At 37.0% G+C, this 23,672-nt stretch overlaps 2 protein-coding genes and 2 long non-coding RNA genes across 8 annotated transcripts; all 4 read right to left on the bottom strand.

The window, feature by feature from the left end:
• Positions 1–3,867: 3,867 nt before the first annotated feature.
• LOC121776511 lies at positions 3,868–5,099 on the bottom strand. Its single transcript, XR_006045313.1, has 2 exons — positions 4,885–5,099; positions 3,868–4,066 (listed from the first exon to the last, which is right to left on the bottom strand). It is a non-coding gene; the product is annotated as an uncharacterized LOC121776511 (long non-coding RNA).
• A 3,431-nt stretch (positions 5,100–8,530) lies between these two features.
• Positions 8,531–13,117, bottom strand: LOC121777993. 5 transcript variants are annotated; one of them, XM_042175350.1, is made up of 11 exons: positions 12,876–13,117; positions 12,360–12,541; positions 11,337–11,835; positions 11,065–11,212; positions 10,874–10,984; positions 10,119–10,665; positions 9,545–9,760; positions 9,375–9,444; positions 9,128–9,297; positions 8,965–9,031; positions 8,531–8,856 (listed from the first exon to the last, which is right to left on the bottom strand). In XM_042175350.1, the coding sequence occupies exons 2-11, from the start codon at positions 12,528–12,530 to the stop codon at positions 8,723–8,725; spliced, it is 2,133 nt and encodes a 710-aa protein (XP_042031284.1). In that variant the 5' UTR covers positions 12,531–12,541; positions 12,876–13,117; the 3' UTR covers positions 8,531–8,722. The 5 variants fall into 5 exon arrangements, with proteins under 5 accessions (XP_042031284.1, XP_042031282.1, XP_042031286.1 ...); XM_042175348.1 differs by having other exon boundaries at positions 12,959–13,117; XM_042175352.1 differs by having other exon boundaries at positions 9,146–9,297; positions 12,959–13,117.
• A 1,689-nt stretch (positions 13,118–14,806) lies between these two features.
• LOC121776552 lies at positions 14,807–15,432 on the bottom strand. The gene is made up of 3 exons (XR_006045322.1): positions 15,354–15,432; positions 15,194–15,281; positions 14,807–15,099 (listed from the first exon to the last, which is right to left on the bottom strand). It is a non-coding gene; the product is annotated as an uncharacterized LOC121776552 (long non-coding RNA).
• A 2,455-nt stretch (positions 15,433–17,887) lies between these two features.
• LOC121777686 (rhodanese-like domain-containing protein 4, chloroplastic) lies at positions 17,888–20,542 on the bottom strand. The gene is made up of 8 exons (XM_042175026.1): positions 19,757–20,542; positions 19,148–19,250; positions 18,993–19,061; positions 18,826–18,894; positions 18,662–18,736; positions 18,502–18,582; positions 18,190–18,414; positions 17,888–18,088 (listed from the first exon to the last, which is right to left on the bottom strand). Exons 1-8 carry the CDS (start codon positions 20,347–20,349, stop codon positions 18,032–18,034), a joined length of 1,272 nt encoding a protein of 423 aa, XP_042030960.1. The 5' UTR covers positions 20,350–20,542; the 3' UTR covers positions 17,888–18,031.
• Positions 20,543–23,672: the final 3,130 nt, after the last annotated feature.

The following is a 23,672-nucleotide window of genomic DNA, read 5'->3' as shown; positions in this document are numbered from 1 at the left end:
TTAGAATTTGAGCCACAAATTAATTGCAAAAATAGTTTTCAAGTCCTAGAGAATATATCTGCAGCCTGTAGCATGTCTGAATCCTCACATAAGGATAAGGATTGGATTTTCGATTGTGGGGAGACCGACACTATGTCATTTGATAAGTCTGATTTTACTGGGATAACCAAACCTCACAAAAAATACGTTCAAACTGCCAATGGGGAATTACTTACTGTTCAGGGAATGGGAACTATTCAGATTTCACCCGCTCTGAAAGTCTCAAATTGCCTATATGTGCCGACCTTGTCTCATAAATTGTTGGCAGTAAGTCATGTCACGAAAGAACTGAATTGCACCTTACTAATGCAACCATCTTTTTGCATGTTACAGGATATTCAGACGGGGACGATTGTTGGGCGTGGCACTGAGAGACGTGGTCTCTACTATGTGGATGAGGTAGCTCAACAGAGTATATCGATGCTGACTCACGGATTCACTGACAGGCAAGCTTGGCTATGGCATCGTCGCTTAGGACACCCATCACTAGGTTATCTTAAAGTTTTGTTCCCTAGTTTTGATAAAATTTCTCGTATGGATTGTGATACATGTTTTTTGGCTAAGAGTCATCGTCATTCTTTTAAACCTAATGATACCCGTGTTGATCAAGTTTTTTCCCTTATTCATTCTGATGTGTGGGGACCAGCACCTGTTACTGGTGGACAAGGGTTTAGATATTTTATACTCTTTATTGATGACTGTTCACGCATGACACGGATCTATTTTTTGAAATCTAAGTCAGAAGTTTTTGATAAATTTGTTCTGTTCTACACTTTCGTGCAAACCCAATATAAGAAAAGTATTCAAATCCTTAGATCTGATAATGGGGGGAGTATGTCAATGCCCAAATGAAACAATTTTTTACCAACAAGGGCCTTATGCACCAAACCACTTGCCCTCACACATTAGAACAAAACGGGGTAGCAGAAAGAAAAAATAGGAAAATCCTTGAAATGACCAGAGCTCATCTTATAGAATCCAAAGTCCCAAAATCCTTTTGACCTACTGTCTACACCCTAAACCGTCTGCCCACTAAAGGACTCAACAAAAAATCTCATATCCAAGTCCTATCTAACCATACCCAAATACCTCTTCCACTCACTCTTGAACCCAAAATCTTCGGATGTTCTACCTTCATTCACATACCTAAACACGAGAGGACTAAATTCTCCCCTTGCGCTATAAAAGGTGTCTTCCTAGGATATGTCCAACAACAAAAAGGTTACCGGTGCTACGACCCCAAAACCAAACGCATGTTCATCACAATGAACTGCGATTTCGTAGAAAATGAGTACTTCTATCACCAACTTAGCGGTCGTGGGGAGGAAAATCAACCAACAGAAACTGTGAGTGACCCGCTAAGTTTGTTTCCAAGCATCCTTACCAGCCCTACGCCAAGTTACGGTCTCGATGTGGGTCCAACCGAGAAGGTTATCTTTAACACAGAGCAGGCCTCAAACACACCGTCAAAGGCCACTGAACCTAGTGACAAGCTCGCTATCGCCTCGACTGATAATCCATAGGTAAGAAATTCTGATCCAAGTGAATCGACTGTTATTGAGACTAACCTTGAGCATAGAGAGGAGACCATCCAAGATGAGCCAGATGCATCATAACAGCATGTTCTTCCACCACGGAACAATAGAGGAGTGCCCCCAAAAAGATACTCCCCGGATTGGAAGGGAAGAAAAGCTTGCTATCCCATTGCCTACTCCATGACTGCCCAGATGACTGAGATGGCACGAGCATTTGAAGCTGCCCTATATGAGGATGAAATCCCAAACTCAGTGGAGGAAGCAATGAAGCATAAACACTGGAGAGAAGCCATGAAGAAAGAGATGGATGTTCTTCTCAAGAACAATACATGGAAAAATGTGTACTACCAGCAGGGAAACGACCAGTCGGATGCAGGTGGATCTTCACCATAAAAAGATGAGTCGATGGTTCCATTGAGAGATACAAGGCAAGGCTGGTCACAAAAGGCTACACTCAGACGTATGGGATTGACTACGCCGAGACTTTCTCACCGGTGGCTAAAATGAGCACAGTAAGAATTCTATTGTCTGTTGCAGCAAATCAGAACTGGCCTCTACATCAGCTCGACGTTACTAATGCGTTCTTGCATGGAGAATTGAAAAAGGAGGAAGAAGTATACATGGAGATCCCACCTGGCTATTCTGGTGAATTCGGCACAGGAGAAGTATGTCGTCTAAAGAAGACGTTGTACAGTCTGAAACAGTCGCCCAGAGTATGGTTTGGGAGGTTCACCTAAGCAATGCAGAAGTATGGATACCAGCAAAGCAACTTAGATCATACTCTTTTCCTCAAGAAAGAAGGTGACAACATAACCTGTCTCCTAATCTATGTGGATGATATGATAATCACAGGAAATGACACAACTGAGATCAAGAAGCTACGAGAAAATCTTTCTCAAGAATTTGAGATGAAAGATCTAGGAGACTTGAAGTACTTCCTAGGAATTGAGGTTCTACGATCAAAAAGGGGGATTTTCCTGCGACAGAAGAAGTATGTCCTAGATCTACTAACAGAGACAGGGCTACTAGAATGCAAGCCAGCAGAGACGCCAATGGTACAAAACCATGGTTTAAAGATAGAGGAAGGAGCAAAATCTGCAGACAGAGAACGCTACCAACGCTTGGTTGAAAAGTTGATCTATCTAGCTCATACAAGGCCAGATATCGCATACGCAGTTGGAGTGGTAAGTCAATTCATGCACAAGCCGCAAGAAGAGCACATGAATGTTGTGATAAGGATAATGAGATATCTTAAAGGGACAGTTGGCTACGGAGTCTTGCTAAAGAGAGAAGGACCATTGGAAGTCTCAGGCTACACTGATGCTGACTGGGCAAGCAATCCAATCGATCGAAAATCAACAGCCGGATACTTCATGTTCATAGGAGACAACCTTGTCACTTGGAGGAGTAAAAAGCAAAAAGTAGTCGCACTCTCCAGTGCCGAAGCAGAATTTCGAGGGGCAAAAAGTGGAATAACCGAGATTTTGTTGATACGGAGGCTCCTGACAAAAATAGGCTTCCCACCTACTCAGAAGAGTCAACTGTTCTGTGCCAACAAGGTTGCAATCAGCATAGCCGAAAATCCTGTCCAACACGACCGAGCGAAGCATGTGGACATTGACCGACACTTCATCAAAGAGAAGATAGAGAAGGGGATTATTGAGTTGCCCTTTGTCCGCTCAGAAGATCAACTGGCAGATATCCTCACCAAAGTTGTCCACCCGAAGGTGTTTGAAGAAGTAATAGGCAAGCTAAGCATCGGAGATGCCGTCACTTAGCTTGAGGGGGGGTGTTAGAATATGGAAATCAAATCATGGGAAAATAAAATCATGTAACTTAGGAAAAGATCTTGTAATTAATTGTAATTGATAACACCACCAAAATTAGATGATCCCTTACCATATGTAATTAGAGTCACCCTCTATATTAAGTGGCGTGCTCCATTGATGAATAAAAGACAGAAAATATCCCCAACAATGTCTGCTGCTTCTTCTAGGGGTGGCAAATCGTGCGTGTTGTGTCGTTATCGTGTCGACACGATAACGACACGACACGATAACACCAAACACGAACACGACACGTTAAGGAAACTCCAAACACGAACACGAACACGACACGCAACCCTCAGACACGAACACGACACTAACACGACACGAACCCAATAACGACACGAACCAATTCGTGTCAACACGACACGATAACGACACATACATGACACAACACAATAACGACCCACTAATAATTAGACCTGATAACACGATAAGGACCTGATAACACAATAAGGATAAAAAACTTAAAATCAATGTCACAATCTGATTTAGCAAACAAAAATAGTTCAACAAATTAAACGTACAACAAATAGAAAAATCCAAAACATCATTCTTTGTTCCAAATTTTCTTGGCTATTGCAGCAACATACATCATTCTTTTCCAAAATTCTTGATCATTGTAGCAAGCAACAAGTAGCAACCAGCAACCAGTATGTGGAGGCTCTGTATACACATAAGAAACAATTGAATTGAAGTATTGTATATGTCTTGTACAAATCAAGCAAGTATAAAGTCTAACCTATGAAGCTTTCAAGCAAAAGTGGTGGATGTGGAAGCTGTAGAGCTTCCAGTTTGAGTTTCCTCATCGCCATTCAAAAAGTCTTCGGCTAAGTCATTTGTTGGTATATCAACTTTGATGGCTTCGAAAGGAAAAAAAAAGTATTAATGAGACAATTATAATAATAAGTTTAGCATGAACTAAACAAATAAGAAATACCTTTTTTTCCAAACAGCCAATCTCTAGAGCATATAATCGCCTCTACTGTGTCCGGCTTGAGTGAACTACGGTGTGGATCAAGAACTCTTCCACCAACACTAAACACAGATTCAGAAGCAACTGTCGTGATTGGAATGCTCAAAATATCACGAGATTGGAAAGCAACAGATTGGACTTTAACAGCAGGGCATACATTTTTAATGAAACTCAGTTGGTTCCTGGGTGGTAGATTGTCCCTAAGCAGACAGGATCGAATGCTGGCAGCCGCAGTGTGGGAGTTTCACCACTGTGGTGGCTCCTTGTGTGCTGGTTACCAGTGTAAGTTCCTCCCACCTAATGGGCCGCTGAGGTACCGTGTTTGAACCCCTCCATAGCGATGTCGGGCCGGGTTATGGGGGCGCCTGGGGTGAGCGAATCACCTTTTGTCCCTAAGAAGCAATATACTAAAAAAACAGAATACGAAAAAGGAATGAAGAAGCAAGCAATAGATTACAGCAGAATACACTAGAAACGGAAAACAAAAAGGAATGAAGAAGTAATATACCGAAATCGACGAACACAGGCGAAGCGGTGGTGAGCAGCGGTGCAACGAAGAGCGGTGACGAGCAAATCGAGCAAATCGTGAGTCAGAGATGGAGAGACCGAGAGAGACAAGAGCGGCGATGAGTTCAGAGACGGAGAGATCGAGAGAGAAGAACGGCGAGAGAGAAGAGCGGCGCTGCCCTAAATTTGTAAAGTGGCAAACCCTAAATTGGAAAGTAAAAGTAACGCTAAAGGCTAAAGACTAGTACTAAACCTAATTTAAATATTAAAATAAATAAAAATAATAATATTATAATAATAATATTTCTTAATGTGTTACACGAACACGACACGAACACGACACGAAATTTTCGTGTCCTTATCGTGTCGACACGATAAGGACACGAACCCAATAAGCTTCGACACATACCCATTAATTTCGTGCGGGTTCGTGTCGTATTATCGTGTCGTGCCAAAAATTGCCAGCCCTAGCTTCTTCCCTCTCGAGTATCCAATTCAATATCATTTTCTTAAAAATACCTATGGAAAAGCAGTCAATCATTTGAGCTGGAATGTGGGAGCATTTTATATTCAAAACCACACATCATCGTTCTCATATTGAATACTTATATAAGTAGGAGGAAGGATTCATAATAGATTTTTGACTATTGATTAAGACTACCTATCGTCATCGTTCTCGTACTGAATTATTGGTTATTTTCTTGAAGAACTTAATTATAGTACACCGTATTAATTACGAATCAAAATTGTAACTACAGTTGATTACAGCAACTGTCTATTTGTACTGAAAATGATTTGATTTTCAACTTAAACTATCTCAATTTTAATTTTTAAAATATGATTGAATTCTTAGCGTAACTTTTCTAGAAGATCTACACTTTTGAGTTAAAACTATCTCAATTTTAATATTTAAAATATGATTTAAAATACTACTTTGTCCTATTCAAAATCTTATATCCTTTTTTATAATGTCCCCTCAAATAATATATTTCTAAAAATAAAAATAACACTCTTATACTTTAAGAGATGTGATCAAATGCAAACTCTAAATATTTTAAAAACTCCAAACTATGATCTGGACCATTAAAAACTGTCAACGGATGACAAAATAATAGCAACAAAAAATGTCAACACAGTGACAACGGTTGATGTTGTGTTGGCATTATGTTGAAACTGTGTTAACATTTTCTAATGCTACTTTTTGTTATCTGTAGATATTTTTTAATGGTTCAGATCATAGTCTGAAGTTTGTACAATATATACAATTTGCATTTTATTACTATTATATACATTAATCTGTATCTACTTACTTTTTTCCAACTAAACAATAAATAACAATGTATAATTTGTAAGGAAATGCTTTCACTTTGTATAAGAGTGAGGAAGTATTTTGGAGGAATATTTGATGCTTGTCAACAATGATTTACCTACTTTATTAATATTGATGATGTGATCTAACATGCCCGCAGGGGCAGCGCAGTTAGCAACGGAGGAGCAGATCTTGCTGCAATGATGTGATCTGACATGATTTTAGATAGATTTGCTTCTAGATCGGAATCAAATAATCTATAGTTATGTCGAAGTAAGTACAGTATTAATTTATAAAGAGGGATCACTATACGATTGAACAAATGTCTAATTTTTTACTCATTAAAAAGGAAAGGACAAGAAAGTAATAGGAAACTGAATGGCCTTCATTATTATATCGACGACGATTTGATTAACTAACAAGTTTCCCACTTCGAGGAAAATGCAAATTGAAAATTTAGGAAATTATAGTGATGAAATGTATTCATTGACGGAGACACATTTTGTCTTTGCATACGTGTGTGGCTTCAATCAAAATTCATTTCAATTCAAAAGAAAGTGCAACTTCCGTAACTAAAAGGGCACAACAGAAACCTCAGATTTTTGGAGGTTATGTGCCAAAAATAAATGATGCTTCTTCGTCCCCAAATAATATATACTTTGGGTTCGACATAAGTTTTAATGTAAAATTAATAAAGTAAGAAAGAGATAGAGAGAAAAGTAATTAAAATATTGTTAGTGGAGAATAGGTCATCCCTCATAAGAGAGAAAAGAGTTTCCAAAATTGGAAAGTGCATATTCTTATGAGACGAACTAAAAAAGAAATAGTGCATATTACTTTCTACTTTCTAGTTTTCTATTTAGAAATCCCCTACTTTCAGTTTTTAAAAATGTCCATTACTCTCATTTTTTTATCCAACCCCCCTCCCCTTCCAAAACACTTTCAACATTTTTTAATACCAACATTTTCCCAAAATTTTAATATCTTTAAGTTTTTGTGTTTTCTTTAGAACTACTCAATGTAAATAACTTATCTTTTATTAATTCATCTAGAATTAAGTTTTTAGATTATTTTAGTTAGAGAGGTGGCTATGACTTATTAGCATAGAATTATTTATCAAGAATTAAGTTGTAAAATTCAATCTCATTAACCAAACATAGTACATTGATCATGAGATACAATCTTGCAAACCGAACTACCCCTAAGCATACAAAATAGAGACAAAATTATGTACAATTTAAGACACAAAAGAAGACATTCTTAAATTGATAAGAGATTATTTTTTAATCATTTGCAAAACTATGACACTTGCATTTGCGTTCCCAATTTTAGTTGGAAGCGTTGATGCTATATTTAAAAGCACAAATTAACATTTTTAAATGCATGAAAAATATACTTAGCCGTTTTTATTAGTATACTAAAAATTAAGAATATTACTTTAAAGAAAATGCTGAAAATCTAGAGTGTGGCATAAAAAATATGCTATAAAATCTGAATATAAAACAATAATTCATAAAAAGAATTTTTAAAAAAGGGAGGGGCCGAGAAAAGACCAATTATTGGATTGGAATTCAAAATCTAATATTGCAGAAAATGATGTGAACATAATTCTCAAAAGTAATTATCATTGTAAACTGAAACGCGTACAATTTAAAGGTTCAAATATGACTTGGTCCAAAGCTTTACTTAGTAAAATCTAATTACTCCATCCGTACATTATTAATTATTGTGATTTGCCATTTTTATTTGTTTGTAAATAATTATCTCATTTGATTTTATTATTTTTAGTAATGGATCTCACATTACACTAATTCTATCTCCCTCTATCTCCCTGACATTTAGTTATAAAGCTAATATAAAAAGATAATTCACATTTCACTAACCTTTTTCCTTACTTTTTATTACAATTTTTAAAATCTGAACGTGTCAAAGTGGGATTCTTATTAACGGATGGAGGGAGTACTAATTCCACAATTACAACTTTTTATTTCTTTATGATAAATCCCAAAAATCATTTTTTACTATTGGACTTTAACATAAGTTACTGCTTGTACCCAATAAAAGTCTACAAACTCCTTTACATGCGGCCAAATTGTTGGATTTAAAGAAGGTCCTGATTTTATTTGTTATAGAAATCATTTTTGGATTAAGACATTAATTAAACTTAATTTAATAATTCTATTGATAGATTGTTATTGTTAATAATTTTAATATTGCCAGTTCAGCTATTTGAAAAAAGTGCAACTATCTAGCTAATTTGTTTGACTAAATTATTTTACCGGATTATTAGTTTAAAGTTGCAAGTACAATAGTCTTAGTTATAGAGATACTTCAAACATATATCAAACAACAATGAATACCCTTGAATCATAGTATTACACAAAAAGTAACTATTTCTTGGTAAGAATCAAAAACATCTTCATCTCTACATGTTTTTCTTGAAGTGAAGAAATTGTGCACAATTCTGTCAGTTAAACTGTTAGCAAAACTATCTTGTCTTCAGAGAGTAATTAGAGATCTTCAATCACTATCACGCTCGTAATTTCTCGATCATTTTGGTGGCCGCAGACTCCCGAGCCTCACAAGGTGTGGGCCCCGCATCGCCCTCTGAAGTGAGAATAGTATTATCTCTGCAATCAACGGTCACATTTGCCCGGAACTTACCTGCAAACCACCACATCACATAGTCGCTGGTGTTATATGTTACCCCTGATGAGGTCAAATCCACAACCGGGACAAGTAATAAAATGGTACGCGAAGATGATTGCTTACCATCGGAAGGTTGCACCATGTATCTCGGCAGCCTCCATTTGTTCATGACACATACATATTCCAAGTCCTGAAAAGAGAGCACCATCAAACTAAATGCAGTGTAGAGATGATAAATCACAAGCTCAAAGCACGTGTCGATATACTATCTCGCATACACACATGCCTCGAGAAGAAAGCTCACTTGACATGATGATATCCCAGGGATATAGATTTTGGGATTTCTGGTTTGCTTTTGAGGTTGAGAGTTGGTGGAGTTTTCAACCTGCAGCAGCAAGTTATATTTCCCATTCACGATATTTTCAATACACTGACGAGCAAAACCAGCTTCACCACCTAAAAACATTTCACATTTATTTCCACAATGGTGAAGATATCTATGGAAAAAGGCCAGGAAAAGATGGCAAACATACCATCTCTCACGCGATCAGAAACATGCTCGTACAGTGCCAGTGTGTCTTCTATAGCACAGAGGCGAGAAAACTGCCAAGACGAGAAAAGTTAACTTCCTTTTCCAGACTTTATGCATATAAAAGAGCAGTTGAGAAAAAATGTTTTACTTAAACTGAAGCATAGGAGTTACCAGTTGTTGTTTTTTAGAATTGAGAAGTGCCAATGCATTCTGAGGATCTTCTGAATGCGTTACAGAGCCATTCCGTGCCTCACTATGAACCACCATGCTGTAGTTTTCTACTACAACAGCATCGCTTTGCTTGCTCGTCCCACCATTCTCCCCCATCGACCTCTGCTCTTTAAACCGACCATCATTTGATTTCAAAGGATCAGTAGTTTCCACCGCCTAGTGAATGTCATTGAACACATCAATCAGTCGAATAACTAAGTGTTGTACCACGTGATAAGAAAACCAGATTCAATCTTATCTGAGAGAAACTTATGCATTGGCACTGACATGATAATTTAAGATTTTCAGCAAGAGTTCATACCAAACAGACTTGGAGAAAAATGAAAAGAGAGAGCCATAGATTTAGAGATAGTTATTTATAATCATCATTGCATGAATATATGTCTGCTTTTCTCATAAGAGGCATTAAAAAATGTGCACACAGAACACACAGTAGCATAAAGAAAACTTGGATACAAGGTGCCTGTTTTAAGAAGGTTGTAAAAGATTGCCGTAGAAGATATATTAGTCTTACCTTCGAGCTGACACCATTTTCATGATCATTTGCATCAAGCTGTGTAGAGGGAACGTTCTTACTCTGATAATCACTTCTCACGCTTGCCTTCATCTTCTTACTTCCCTGGCTTGAAACGGGAATTTTGAAAAAGTCGGAGGCAGTTTTTGTTGCTGCATCAAGCTGTGGAGAGGGAATGTTCTTATTCTGATAATCACTTCTCGTCCTTGCGTTCTTCTTCTCGGTCCCCTCACTTGGAACAGAAATATTGAAAAAGTCAGTGGCAGTTTTTGTCTTTCGTGAGGCACTAGCATCTACAGCTGCACGTTGAGACTTCCGTATTGAATGGCCAGACAAGGGACCTTTCATGTGGTTGTTTTCACTGACTTTATCAACACTTTCACGTCTGGTCTCAGACACATCGATGGCATACCCAAGTTTATCTTTGCCGTCACTGTTATCCAAGTCTTGAGCGTTGTTTTCTACACGAGGCTTAGCAGTTTTCTGTGCCTCCTTGTTCTTGATGATCTCAGTAACAATGTCACTTAGAATAGGCACTGAATCTTTCCTGTACACGAAACACCAAAACATCGAAGGCATATATATAACTGTAAACTTGTTCAAGATGCCACGCTCAAAGGATCTAAAATGAACATAAGCAAAGTGACAGATTTCCACTAGAAATTTACGAAAATGTAGAAGTAATCAATCACAGCCAATACCATCAAATCAAGAATCAAGACAAAACCACTATCCACATACGACATTATTTATACCTTGGAAGCCAGCTAGAGATCAACTCTGCATAAGGAAGCAAGCGATGATACTCGACGAGTGAGGTAGTCACCCAAGAATCAAGATACTTCTCTACAAAAGGGCCCTGCAAACTGCCAAAGTTACATAAAATATTTAGGATCATAAAAGAGAATCATTGTAATCAAGTCAAGAAATAGTTAATAGCTCTGACCTCTCAACAAGAGAATCGAGATCATAATTCTTGTTTTTGTCAAACGAGTGATTGCACTCCATCATATAAAACTGAGTAGCTGACTTCTCCTTGCTTAATGAATACACAACATGAGCCTCCAACACGACAAGGTCAGATACTTCGATGCCTAAACCATGCAATATAACAGTCGAGAGTCAAATAGGAATCAAGCTTCAAATAAAATCATTGTTGCACTAACTTCTATTATTCTAAACATCTCTTGAATGATGAGTTAACGATGGATGGCATACCTGCGACGTCCTTCACAGCATCAAAACCGATCTGCAGAAACTTAGCATGACCAGACAATGGCTGCTGATCCTTCACTTTCCTCTTCTTACCTGCTGTTATATCTTCATCTGTACCAAGGACGTCAATCTCCTTTTCAACAAGCGACCACACACCTTCAGTGACAGTATCCAACTGAAGCATGCAATTTTTTTTCTCCAAGTCGACCAACAAGACTGCAACCGTTGATATTGGATATCCTTCTACGCTTGGAGTATCCTTTGATGCATCCAACGAAAAAGCTATATCACATGCACATTTGACAGCTCTCTCGGTCAGTGAGAGATGAACATCAGAACCATTTAAATCCACGACTTCACTTCCACATATGGTTTCCAAAAATGGTTTCAAAGTTGGCCTCAGTGACAAAGCCAGCGTACAGAAGGATACAAAATCAAGAAACTTGAACTCCAGTTTCTGTTTCCTGTGGTAGTAGTTGTAAAGCAAAACAACTGCATGCATCTAGTAAATCAGGAAAAGAAATCAAAAATTTTGAAATAGATTAACAGGAACTAACAAGCACTCCATATATTTGAATGCAATGATATAATGGAGTAGCAAATTCCCCTGTCCTTATAAACACAATTATGATCTTAAGAATGTTACCATCTTGTGCCCAATATTTGATGCCATAGTTCTATTACTTTTCTAAAGTAAAATTTCACACTATATTCAGAAAAATTATGCAAAACATAAAATCAAATACAACTAAAATTCCTTCATGAGCACAAATGAAATAGGGAGATCCTCTCTAACACATCCCAATTTGCCATTTTGTTTGTATTCGAAGATTTCCTTTTCTTTCAGCAGTGTGCAAAGTCGAGAAAACTCCCAAAACAAAAGTTTAAGATCAATCCTTCATTACTTATTCCAAGAAGTCCTATTCTTTAGGCAACTATAGCTTCCAAAGACAGAATGTAACTCAAGTTAAAGACCAATCCTCAATTTATCACAAGGAAAATAACACACACACACAGAGTGTGAACCTGTCTTGCAATAGATTTATGTGCATCTTCGGAAGGAGGGTCGTTAATGGAGAACTTATAGGGCAACCTTGGATCAACCAATTTCTCAATAAATGCAAACACCACATCATTTTCTGGGCCTCTTTCCCATTTTGATTCCCCTTCTACAGCTGTTACAGAACACAAAGCCATCCCCAAACCTTCTGTGGTTACAAAACAAACACTTCAAATCAACAACACACGTGAAACAAAAAAAACAATCAACATAAAATAAACCCCTAAAACAGAGAAAACAAACAAGAAAACACATCAAGGGTTGAGAGAAAGTTATGGAATTTCACAAGAAAATCAACATCTTTTCCAAGATTAGAGTGAATCTCATGAAATGCACAAGCTTGCACATAAACAACATACATAAATGCATGATCAAGAAAGCACACACACACCAGCACCAATGCAGATATCTGTGTGAAGAACAACAGAGATCAGAAAGCAAAAACAACACAAAAACACCTAAAACAGAAGAGACTCACTCACCACCACCCAAAAATGTCAAAAACTTCCTGCGATTGAAGAAAAAACAGAGCAAAGGGAGAAAAGCAGACGTCTTTTTTCCTTACCAAGAAACTGGAATTTTAAGAATTAGCGCTGACATAAATTGGTAGAAGACGAATCGCCAAACAGCACAACTCAGCGCTATTTAGCACACAGTGGGTGTGCACTGCGTGTGATGGTTTCTTGAGAAAAAAAATGCTCTGTCCGTAGCAGCATGTATTCAAATTCTGTCCAACTCCCCTATCTACTATGAGTAAAATCATCAGCATTATTTAAGGCGCAATGCATTTTAAAAAGAGTGATTTTCCATTAATAAAACTAGACTTTATCAATAATTCAATACATTTGTGGACTGTGGTAATTCAAGTCGATTTTTTTACCAGAATATCAAATCTTACTTTTGCCAAGCTTGAATTTATAGACTTGGTTTAATTTTTATTTGTATTTAAAGACGTCGATGGTTGTATTAATGTTGGACAGACGATGTCCGATACACTTAATATATTTTATTATGTTTGGGTAAGAGGCGTTCAATATGTGTGACCTATTTTATTATGTTTGCGTAAGTGGAGCCCGGCCCAATATTTAAGGTCCGCATTTTGTGTTTGGGTTGACGGTACTTGGTAATTGTTTTGAGATTTTATTGATTTTTTTTATTATGTTTAGAGTTGTGTTGAGATCCATCTCTATAGTGGATGAAGATTTATAAATAATGAGTTATCTACACGTATAACATAAAATGAGTTGCTACTAAATAGTGCATCCATCCGCCATGACATGTCTAATATTGTCATTTCGGAATACTCACCATTAAATGTCATATTCACCTTTAGTCCGTTCGTCAACTATTAAATGTCTCATATTGACTTTTTACTATGTAACTATTAAATGCATTATTTCAATTTTTTGAGTAAATAAACCATATATTTAATAACTCATTTCAATTTACATTTTATTATTAAACTAATTACACACTAACATTTTCCGTTGACTTTCATTCATACTCCAAATTTAGAACTCAATAAATGAGATTTCCACTTTTTAGATCCTAAAAAATGAATAATATCATTGTAAAACTCTCCAAAGTTAGAACCCAATAAATGAGATTTCCACTTTTTAGATCATGGAAAATGAAAAATATCATTGTAAAATTCTGAAAAAAATGAAAAATATCACTACAACACTCTAAAATTGAGAATAACACCAAGTAATCTTTTTTCCCTGAGCCCGTTAAGAGCATATCGTTTTATTCTCTAATTATTTAAGTTGAATGTTATTAAATATTTGGTTTTCAATTATGAAGAAATAAGTTTGATTTATTCTATAATATAACTATAAAAATCAAGTACTATATCATTCAAATTTGAATGATATTCTTTCGAATTAATTCAACATTTATTGTATTTTGATACTCTTTTCAAAAATAAATATAACTATATTTCAATTCTAAGTATCAAATTAATTCTAACTTTAAAGTATCGAATTAATTCGAAGTATATCATTCAACTTTTAAGTTATATAATACTTAAATAATTTATATAATTGTAAAATAATTAATTGTAGAATAAATTAATTTTTTCATAATTAAAAATCAATCTTAATTAATACAATCTTCATCCTAAAATAATTAGAGAATAACAAACATGCCCTTGATGAGTTGAGGTAATTGTTATGAGACCTATGATAATATGCAAATCTAATTTTTCTGCTATTAAATTTAAAATTTATTCTTCTTAAAATTCACGCAGAGTCAAAATGGATCACTTAAATGTAAACAGATGGAGTATTATTTTATATATGGACCCATTAAATTCCACTAACTAATTTTAAAATATATTATTATGAAATTAACTTATAAATATAAAGCTCACACCCTATAAACTTTTGTCACTTTTGCATATAATTTTTAAAACTTGTGACAGATCAAAATGGAGTATTTATTCATAGAAAATTATGGAGAATCTAGTAGTACAAAGCATGACAGTTACCTTTGTAGTGGTAGGCATTATATTTGTGAATGAAAATTGAAATCCAAATACGATAAGAGGCACAACTACATAATGATAAGATATCCATCTCTTCTCTCTGACATTATTAATGTCTGAATCATACATGTCAAGACTTGGTCTTAGGGTTTCTCATCAACCAAAATCTTTCAATCTCTGCTGGACTTCTTCCTGGAATTCTTCCAGCTATTAATACCCACCTAACAAAAAAATAAACACATACTAAAATTATTCCCCTCCATACAAAAACAACACTACTAAAAAATTATTAATATAAATACTTAGTAGTATTACTTGTCCCCCACAAGCTTGTGCATTCTACATATGATATCTTCTTCTTGCTCTGTCATGTTTATGAACTTCCATTCAAGACTGATTTCCTCTGCACCAAACAAAAATTAATAAGCATTTTAGAAAGAAAGAATGAGTGAGTGAATGAAAGAGGGAAGGCAACCATTTTGAATGGTGGGATGGTTGTGAGTGCTGCACTTATCCATGAATATGAAAAGATAATTTATGCTACAAGCTTGGGGAGTCCCCAATATTTATAGGAAGAATACATTTTCAAGTACTACCAAATTTTTTAATCTAGAATTTTTTGAAGAGAGAGAAAAACTATTTGGTGGGATTTGAGTAGAAAGGGAGTTGCTGATGCGACCAACCAAAAATGAGGTGAATTTTCATTGACTGACTGTTGCTTACCATCCCATTCTGGGATTCAGCAATCTACACAAAATTTGGACCATTGTTTTAACCAACCTCTTTCATGATTTTTTTTAAGGTTTTTGGACAATTGATTGTTAGTGTCCCAATTGATTGTGGTCTTCATGTAAGTCCGCTTTGCAATCACTATGAGAAAAAGAAAAGGAATTACTAAGGCTGTTTATTATTCATTTGGAGACTCCTAATTTTGCTTCTATATGTATTACCGACGCTTCAAAAAATATTGCGGTTCTCGGTGTTTCAAATAAAATTAAGATGCAAAGGGAAGTGCCGGTAAACTACTTTTTGAATGATTTTTTAAATCTTTTGTTCGACAAAAATGAAATGTGGAATTGTATTTGAATGAATTGATATGAAGTGTGTATATGCAGTATGTGTATATTTGTGTGCATTGTTTGTGTGTGTCGCGTGTGGTACATTGTTTGTGTATGGTGTATGTGTGTAGAGTGTGTGCAGTGTGTGTGAAATGTGTACAGTATGTGTAGTGTGCGTGGTGTATGAAAGTGCCCAATTTTATAACTATTTAGAATTTCGATTATCTACTTTTTATATGAAATCTAAATTATGGAATTGGGAGGACTTGAAATTGCAATTCAATTCCAAATCTAATTTTTGCAGTCCCAAATATAGAATTTGGAATTAAAAGCTCCAATTCAGATTCCACAAACCTAATTCCATGATACCGAACGAAGCCTTACATTATAAAAAGCGTAGTAAGATTGTTTAGTCATAACTCTCTTAGTCTTCTTTGAGCTTTTCAATTTTGTTTTCTAGTTTTTCCAATATGGAGTATGTTATAAGATCATATAATCACTAAAAACATACCAATATATGCAGTATGTGTATATTTTGATATTCGATAAGCTTTCATGTAAGAGTACTTTTGTCCCAAGATAGTTAGATGCATTTTTTTGGCACATGGTTTAATAAATTGATGTATTAAAAGTTAAATCGTAGAGAATAAGTATGAGAAGAAATTATATATGAAAGAAAAAGAGAGAGTAAAATACTAGAGAAAGAAAAGTTTTTGCCAAATTTGAAAATGACTCAATTACCTTAGATCAATCTAAAAAGCAATACGACTCAACTCCATTAGAACTGAAGGAGTATTAGATAATAGAATTATATCTAATTAATGTACTACTATCATTTATCGTATATTCCCTTGTCTAACAAAACCATACAAATGAGTAAATTGTATCTAAGCAATAAAAATTGGAGTACAAAAACCTATAAACTCAAAATACCTGGGAAAGGTGATCCAAGAAAATTACACATTCTGATTTAAACCGCACATTAAAAATTGAATAGTGAACGAATTAAAATATATTATTATATTATTTTCTTCAATTAATAAAGGAAAACAATTATTATGTTCGAAGAAGAACAATAAAAATGGAAAGAATGAATTAATGATATACTCCCACATCGGCCCATCCTACAAAATTACAAATAGATATTTTAGGGATAAATACAGATTTAATGCAAAATTAACAAAGTGGGTGATGAGAAAAAAAAGCAATAGTATTTGCAAATAATGAGACTTATATCATTAATCGTGTACTACTATAGTAAAAATGTTTCTAAAATAGAAGTTGACAAATTTTATGGATGATGACATGATGTGTATGTTATTGACAAAAGTAGACTACTATTTTTTAGCCAAAAGGAGAATAATTATGCCAAAACATGATAGTAGTATAAAGTATATTTGGAGACTTATTATATTCTAATTTTTAATATAAATGTATTCATGTGGATATATGCAATATATTAGAATACTCATAAAATTAGATTAAATTTGATATACTATAATATTAAAAAAAATTAAATTGAAAAATATACTCTATCTGTCTCATAAAAACAAATACATTTTCTTTTTCGTTCGTCCCATAAAATTATCTCATTTCCATTTATAGAAAATTCTCCCAAACTTATTATCAATATACATCAATTTAATTAACAACTTAAACCACTAAGGTCAACCATTAAATGTTAATAATAGTATGAATCTCACTATCTACTAACATTATTTTAACTACCATTTTCCTCATCTCTTACTTTATTATTTATGTATTAATTCTCATGTCGTGCCAAATATCTTTATTTTTTGGGAACGGAGGGAGTTTTTGAAATAGTATCAAGTTATATATTTCGGAGAAAAAGTATGTGCATCCTCCTTCGACAGCTGTCATGTGTCATGATCTCATCCATCCAACGTTCTCATCCAAGAGCCAAGATCGATTTTAGTTATGGAATAAGAAGTGATTTTAAATATATTTATATATAGGGGCGTGTATTATTGAAATGAAATACTAAAACATAAACAACAAAAATCTACGAATGTGTTTTTTAGTACTCAGGATTAACCATAATAAGCTTCCACTAGTGGCACTTGCAGTTGCACCATCAAGGTGGTGGTGGTGGTGATGGTGTGGGCGATGAAGGAGGCTTATAATCAGGATACTGCAATCACACACAAATATACACTTAATAATGGCTTTACATCTAAATTATACGTGACGTGCATGGATGAAGGCTACAAATAATACGAAAAAACAACTCACGTTAGGATATGGCGAAAGTGGCCTTGGTAGTGTTGGGAGGGATTCTTGTTCCGGGACGGAATCTATCACTTCTGCAGTAGGTACAGGATTCGGCTCGGCTTCAGGTGGGACATCGGTAGCCTCAACGACAGGCTCAGATTTCAAGACATCGCGTCCATCAAGTGCAGGAGCCGGAAGGCCCTTGTCATTAGCGGGTAGTGTAGGTAGAATCGCCTTCCCAATTTGCTACAAGAGTCGAGCCAAACAAGGTGAAGCGTGTTAAATGACCACATCGAAGAAGGGATGAAACACGAAATGTAAAATGACGATTACCTGGATATCGTCCACAAGCTCCTTTGGAGCAACCTTGGTGTTTAGAAGCTCTTCAAATTGCTTGATAGTTACCTTTCTATCCTGTGAAATAAAGAGAAAGTTCCACAATTAAAGATGTTTGAGTATTCAAACTCAAATCATGAGGAAGTAAGGTTACTACCTCAGCAAATAGGAGTTTCTTGCTGACAAACTGGACAAGAGCAGCTGAACCAAGAACTTGGAGAATTGTTTCAGCCTACAAAAAAAAGGCTGAAACAACATTAAACCATTTTTGTGATCAAGAATCCATCATAGAAAAAATTCAACTTTTTTATAAATTTCAACCTCTGCAAAAGCAAATAAACCAAGACCAGCAGCAGCTGCAGCAATGCCAAGTGCCACAGGCACACCCTCCTACATATGTAAAACATGAAACACAACTATGACTTTGAAATCAGACCATCATCAGCATTCATTCTTGTAATTAGTTATAATGGGTTGGAAATATTCACCCCAAAAGTATCAATGACACTAGAGATATCGAACGTTGTCGTTGGAAGCATCCAAGGGAGGCCGCTATTCTGCATTTCGAAGATATTGGTAAGTTCCATATGCTTCACGTCCATACTATTTCTAGCTAGAGAATCAAAAAGTGTGTGAAACTAACCACCCATCCTCTTGACCCTTCTGCGCCATCTTTGATTGCACACGCACCTTTGAAGCCGTTAGACGCCACCAGCTCCGCTACAATCTCAGAGTTCCCATCAAATCTGGCTTCAACAAAACTCTCAAACATTAAAATACAGATTCACAGAGAATGATCATTCATAAAACAATAGTCTAGCAAGAGACCAGACTAGCCAACTCTCAAGTAACATTCCACTAATACTTCCAACAAGATCAAGAATCATACTTTTTCACAACTCAAAATTGATTGAATATGAAAAGCACAGGGGCTTTGGGGGTTAAATACATAACTCATACATAATGTTTCACCTTTGTTTCATATAGTATAGAGAGTTTGAAGTTTACATAAATCATACAAAAAGTTTCATTCGTGTTTCAATTTAGTACATTCCGTTATTTGTGTTTAACCAACGTTAAATTGTTTCATGTAGGCACAAAAAATTTCATCCGGTTTAACACATATAACACAATGTACAAAACTGAAACACGAATGAAACTTTTTGTACTAAACTTCAAACTTTTTGCACTAATACGAAACAAAGGTGGAACATTTTGTATGAGTTACATATTTACCCCGAAAAACACATACTTGTCCAACACAAACAATGTGGTAGTCTGTGGCTCCTTAAATTTGAGATTCAGCTTGTTTAAAAACCCCAGCTTGTCATCGCCGCTGTACGGAACCGCCACCGCCTTCTTCTTAAGGCCTCTGAGATTGGGGCTTCCCGTCTGCTTGATCTCGGCCGTCGATCTTATATCAAGCAGCTGAGCATCAGCATCGTCCCCCAATTTGGCGTAGGCCGCCTTCGCGCTCCCCACTCCCCACCGCTGCGTGTTGCGGAGAATCTGGGCGACCACCACCGGAACCGCCACGACCGCCGCCCCGCCGCCGGCGACAATGGGATTCTCGGCGGCGAAACGGATCACGCCGTCAATGACTCCGCCGACATCGAAATTGGTCTGCTGCTGCTGCAGTGCTTCGGCTGAGGCGGAGGTGAGAAGCGAAGAGAGCAGAGCTAAGCCGGCGCCGAGAGCTCTTGGAGCGGAATTTGAGGTGGTGCATTTTGGGAAAGATTGATTTTTGGAGGGAGGAAGGGTGAGGGATGTGGGAGTCTTGTTGGGGTCTGTTTGGTTGGATAGAATTGGAATCGGTTTCACTCCAACTGCGTTCAGGGCTTCCATTTCGCAGGCAAAAACTCTGCTTCTTGAGCTCCCAACGTTTTGCAAGACCAACTTTTTTGGGATGTGGAGAGCTGAGGTGGAAGGAAGGGGAGGAACTTGACCAGTTGCAGATTGCCACGTGGCACTGTGGATGATCAATTGTACTGAGATTGTGTGGCTGAGAGAGAATCCATACTTGGGTTTCTTATCTTAAGTTTATATAAGAGGAATTTTTCACCACTTTACAATTTATATAGGAGGAATTCATAATTAGCTCACAAATTATAAAGGACGGACGAAAGTGGTAAGGGCACCCGCAACGCGTCACGCGGGTGGCTCGTAACCCGTCACGCAGGGACGAGACGGCGGCGAGACGCGTTGCAGGGTCCCGTCTCGTCCCCAGCCCGCTGAGCCACGTGGCGCGCTCCGGCGCCATGCGTGACGCCCACTCGCCGGCCCTCGAGTGAGCATCGTCACGCTGACGCAATAAATCATTTTTTAAAATTCGAATTTAAAAAATAAAAAATAATAAAAAATAAAAAACGGTAATATTACCGTTTTTCCGACTGTTGTTTCTTTTTATTTTATTTTATTTTTTTACTCTATAAATACTCCTAATTCATCCTCATTTCACACACAAATACACATCTATTCTTCCCAAATCATCTCGATTTCATTTCCAATTTTCATCTAACCTCTCATCACAAAATGTCCGACGACGGAAACTCTGGCGGTAGCGGTAGCGGCTCTGGCGGGTTTGACATCAACGCGTTCGGCGACTGGGGAGCATGTACAATGTCCTGGGTGGTGGTTCCGGTTCGTCGACGCCGGGCAGCCAGGGTTCGGCGACGCCGGGGGTACCAACCACCCCATTTTGATGTGGATGCATACGCACGTCCCTCATGCCCCGAGGTATTCGCAGGGATTATCCCAGATTCGGGAGGATTATTCGGTTGAACCCACTCCGGAAGGAGGCCGAGGCGGTGGAGGAGGCCGAGGCGATGGAAGCTCTAGGGCGGAGGCGGACGAGGAGGATGAGGATCTAGGCCGGCATCCCTACAGCCCCAAGGAAACGCTGGCTGTGTACAACGTCTGGATCAACATCTCGTACGATCCCATAGTCGGGAATCAACAATCCCGGAAGTGCTTCTGAAAAAAGGTCACCGAGGCCTACCACGAGATTAAACCGAAGGGGTCCTGCCGCCGCACATTTAAGATGCTTCGCGCTCACTTTGACCGAGTCGACAGAGAGGTCAAAAAATTCTACGTCATCTACAAGAGTGAAGCGGCTCATTACCAAAGCGGAGCCACTGAGGTCGGCTTTGCGAGTCTACTTCGACGACACGCCAAACAATTTAAACATGTCGATGTTTGGGAGGTCGTCAAAGACGGGGAAAGGTGGGCCGGCGGTGTCCGGTCCAGCTCGGGCTCGACCTCGAAGCGCACGAAGCACACGGCGGGTGGCCAATACTCGTCTAATGAGGGCGGTTCGGGCAGTGCCGCACAAGAGTTTGCCTCGCAAGAGGTTGAGGGCACGACAGACGATGTCGGGGGGTTATCCCGTGGGCGCCGTCGGCCGCAAGGGAGAAATGCGGCGAAGGCAGCTAGAGGGAGGAGGGGCCGAGCTGAATCAAGCCAGGCGGGCTCGGGCTCGGGGGCACCCTCGAACTCCCTAATGTCCATGTGCATGACCGACACAATGGCGGACACTTCCCGCATGACGCCTCCCCAATACCAAGTCTATCTTGCCGGAATTGAGTTTATGGCAAGACAACTTGGTATTCCGCCTCTAGGTGGTTTCAGTGCACCTACACCGTCTTCGGGGAATGATTCGCGGGCGGAGTAGTTTTTTTTTATTTTCTATAAAATTATATTTTAAATTATGTAATTTTTATTTTTTTAGGATTTTAATTATGTGTTTTTTTATTTTTTTGAATTTTAAGTTGTGTTTTTATTTTATGTTGTAATTTTATTTTATTTAATGAAGTGTGTTTTTTATTAATTAAATTTGTTGGAAATAAAAATAAAAAATGAAAATGAATGAATAGTAATTTAAGAAATGGTTAAGAGATGGAGTAAAAAGTATAGTGGGACCCAAGAATAGTAATTTAAGAGACGGTTAAGGGACGAATAAGAGACAGCGTTGCAGATGGCCTAAGGCATCCGCACTGGATGTCTTAGTGGAAGTTCTAGTGGGAGCCCTAGTGGTTGCCACATCAGCATGTCCCTTTTTTCTGCAATGGTATGACCCTAGTGGGTGCCCTATTAATTAAACTCAATTTGCTTTTAATTTTTAATATTATTAATTTTATTTTTTATTTTTAATTAATAAAATACCAAAATATATTATATTAAACACTACAAATTTGAAAAAACAATTACATTACTTAATTAAAAAAGAACTACATTCTTGAAAGTGTGAAAATGAGAAAAGAGAAGAGAAAGTAAGAGGAGTAGAGAGTATTAGTGTGTGAAAAGTGAATGAGGATTGGGTATTTTGTAGTGGTTTAATTAGGGTTTAAAGAATTTTTAAAAAAAATTTAAATAAAAAACGCAAAAATCCCCCGATCGGGCTCGGACCAGGGGCTGCAACGGATGACCGATCTTTTGGTCGCGCCCGATGGGATCGAGCGTCAGCAGTGGATGCCCGACGACGCCTGAGCCCGATCTCGGGCGATCGGGCGTGAGATCTGGCATCCATTGTGGATGCTCTAAGAAATAAAGAAAATGGGAACTAAGACCATCTCTAAAGTTACACTAAAATCTAAAATGAGATAAGTAATTAGATTCAATGATTCAAAAGTCAATTTTATTTTTGGTTTTTTGAGTAAAAAATATTTCCTCCGTCCCACTATAGGAATTGTATTTGGTTATGATTCCTAATAGGGTGATGGATCGAAATGGCAAAACATGATTCCTATGGTGAGACGGATCGAAATGACAAAACATGACTCTTATTGTGGAATGGAGAGAGTACCTATCTTTAGGTTTACACTAAACCAAAACCAAAAACTTTTTCAAAATTTGTAAGTAAAAAATGAATAATATAAGGAATATTCTTTTTAAGTTTGAGTTTAACGTAAATGACATTTACATTAAAATGAGTATGAATTTAGTGTAAATGGTTGAAGAGGCTCTGAGAAACTAAAATTGCCAAAATAAATCATGAAAAATGGTCAAACTTTGTATCTTACATTTTAACAAAATTCGAAAGTAAGTTATGAACGATAAATATTTACAATTGCCTCATCCTTCTGTTTCCAGCAAATTATGTGCTGGTATGACAATCAATATAAAACATGTGAATAAAAAGACATTTGACAAAACGATAATGTCTAATTGAG

Source organism: Salvia splendens, chromosome 18 (assembly GCF_004379255.2).
Source record: "Salvia splendens isolate huo1 chromosome 18, SspV2, whole genome shotgun sequence".
NCBI classification, from domain to species: Eukaryota; Viridiplantae; Streptophyta; class Magnoliopsida; order Lamiales; family Lamiaceae; genus Salvia; species Salvia splendens.
This window is presented reverse-complemented; position numbering and strand designations above follow the sequence as displayed.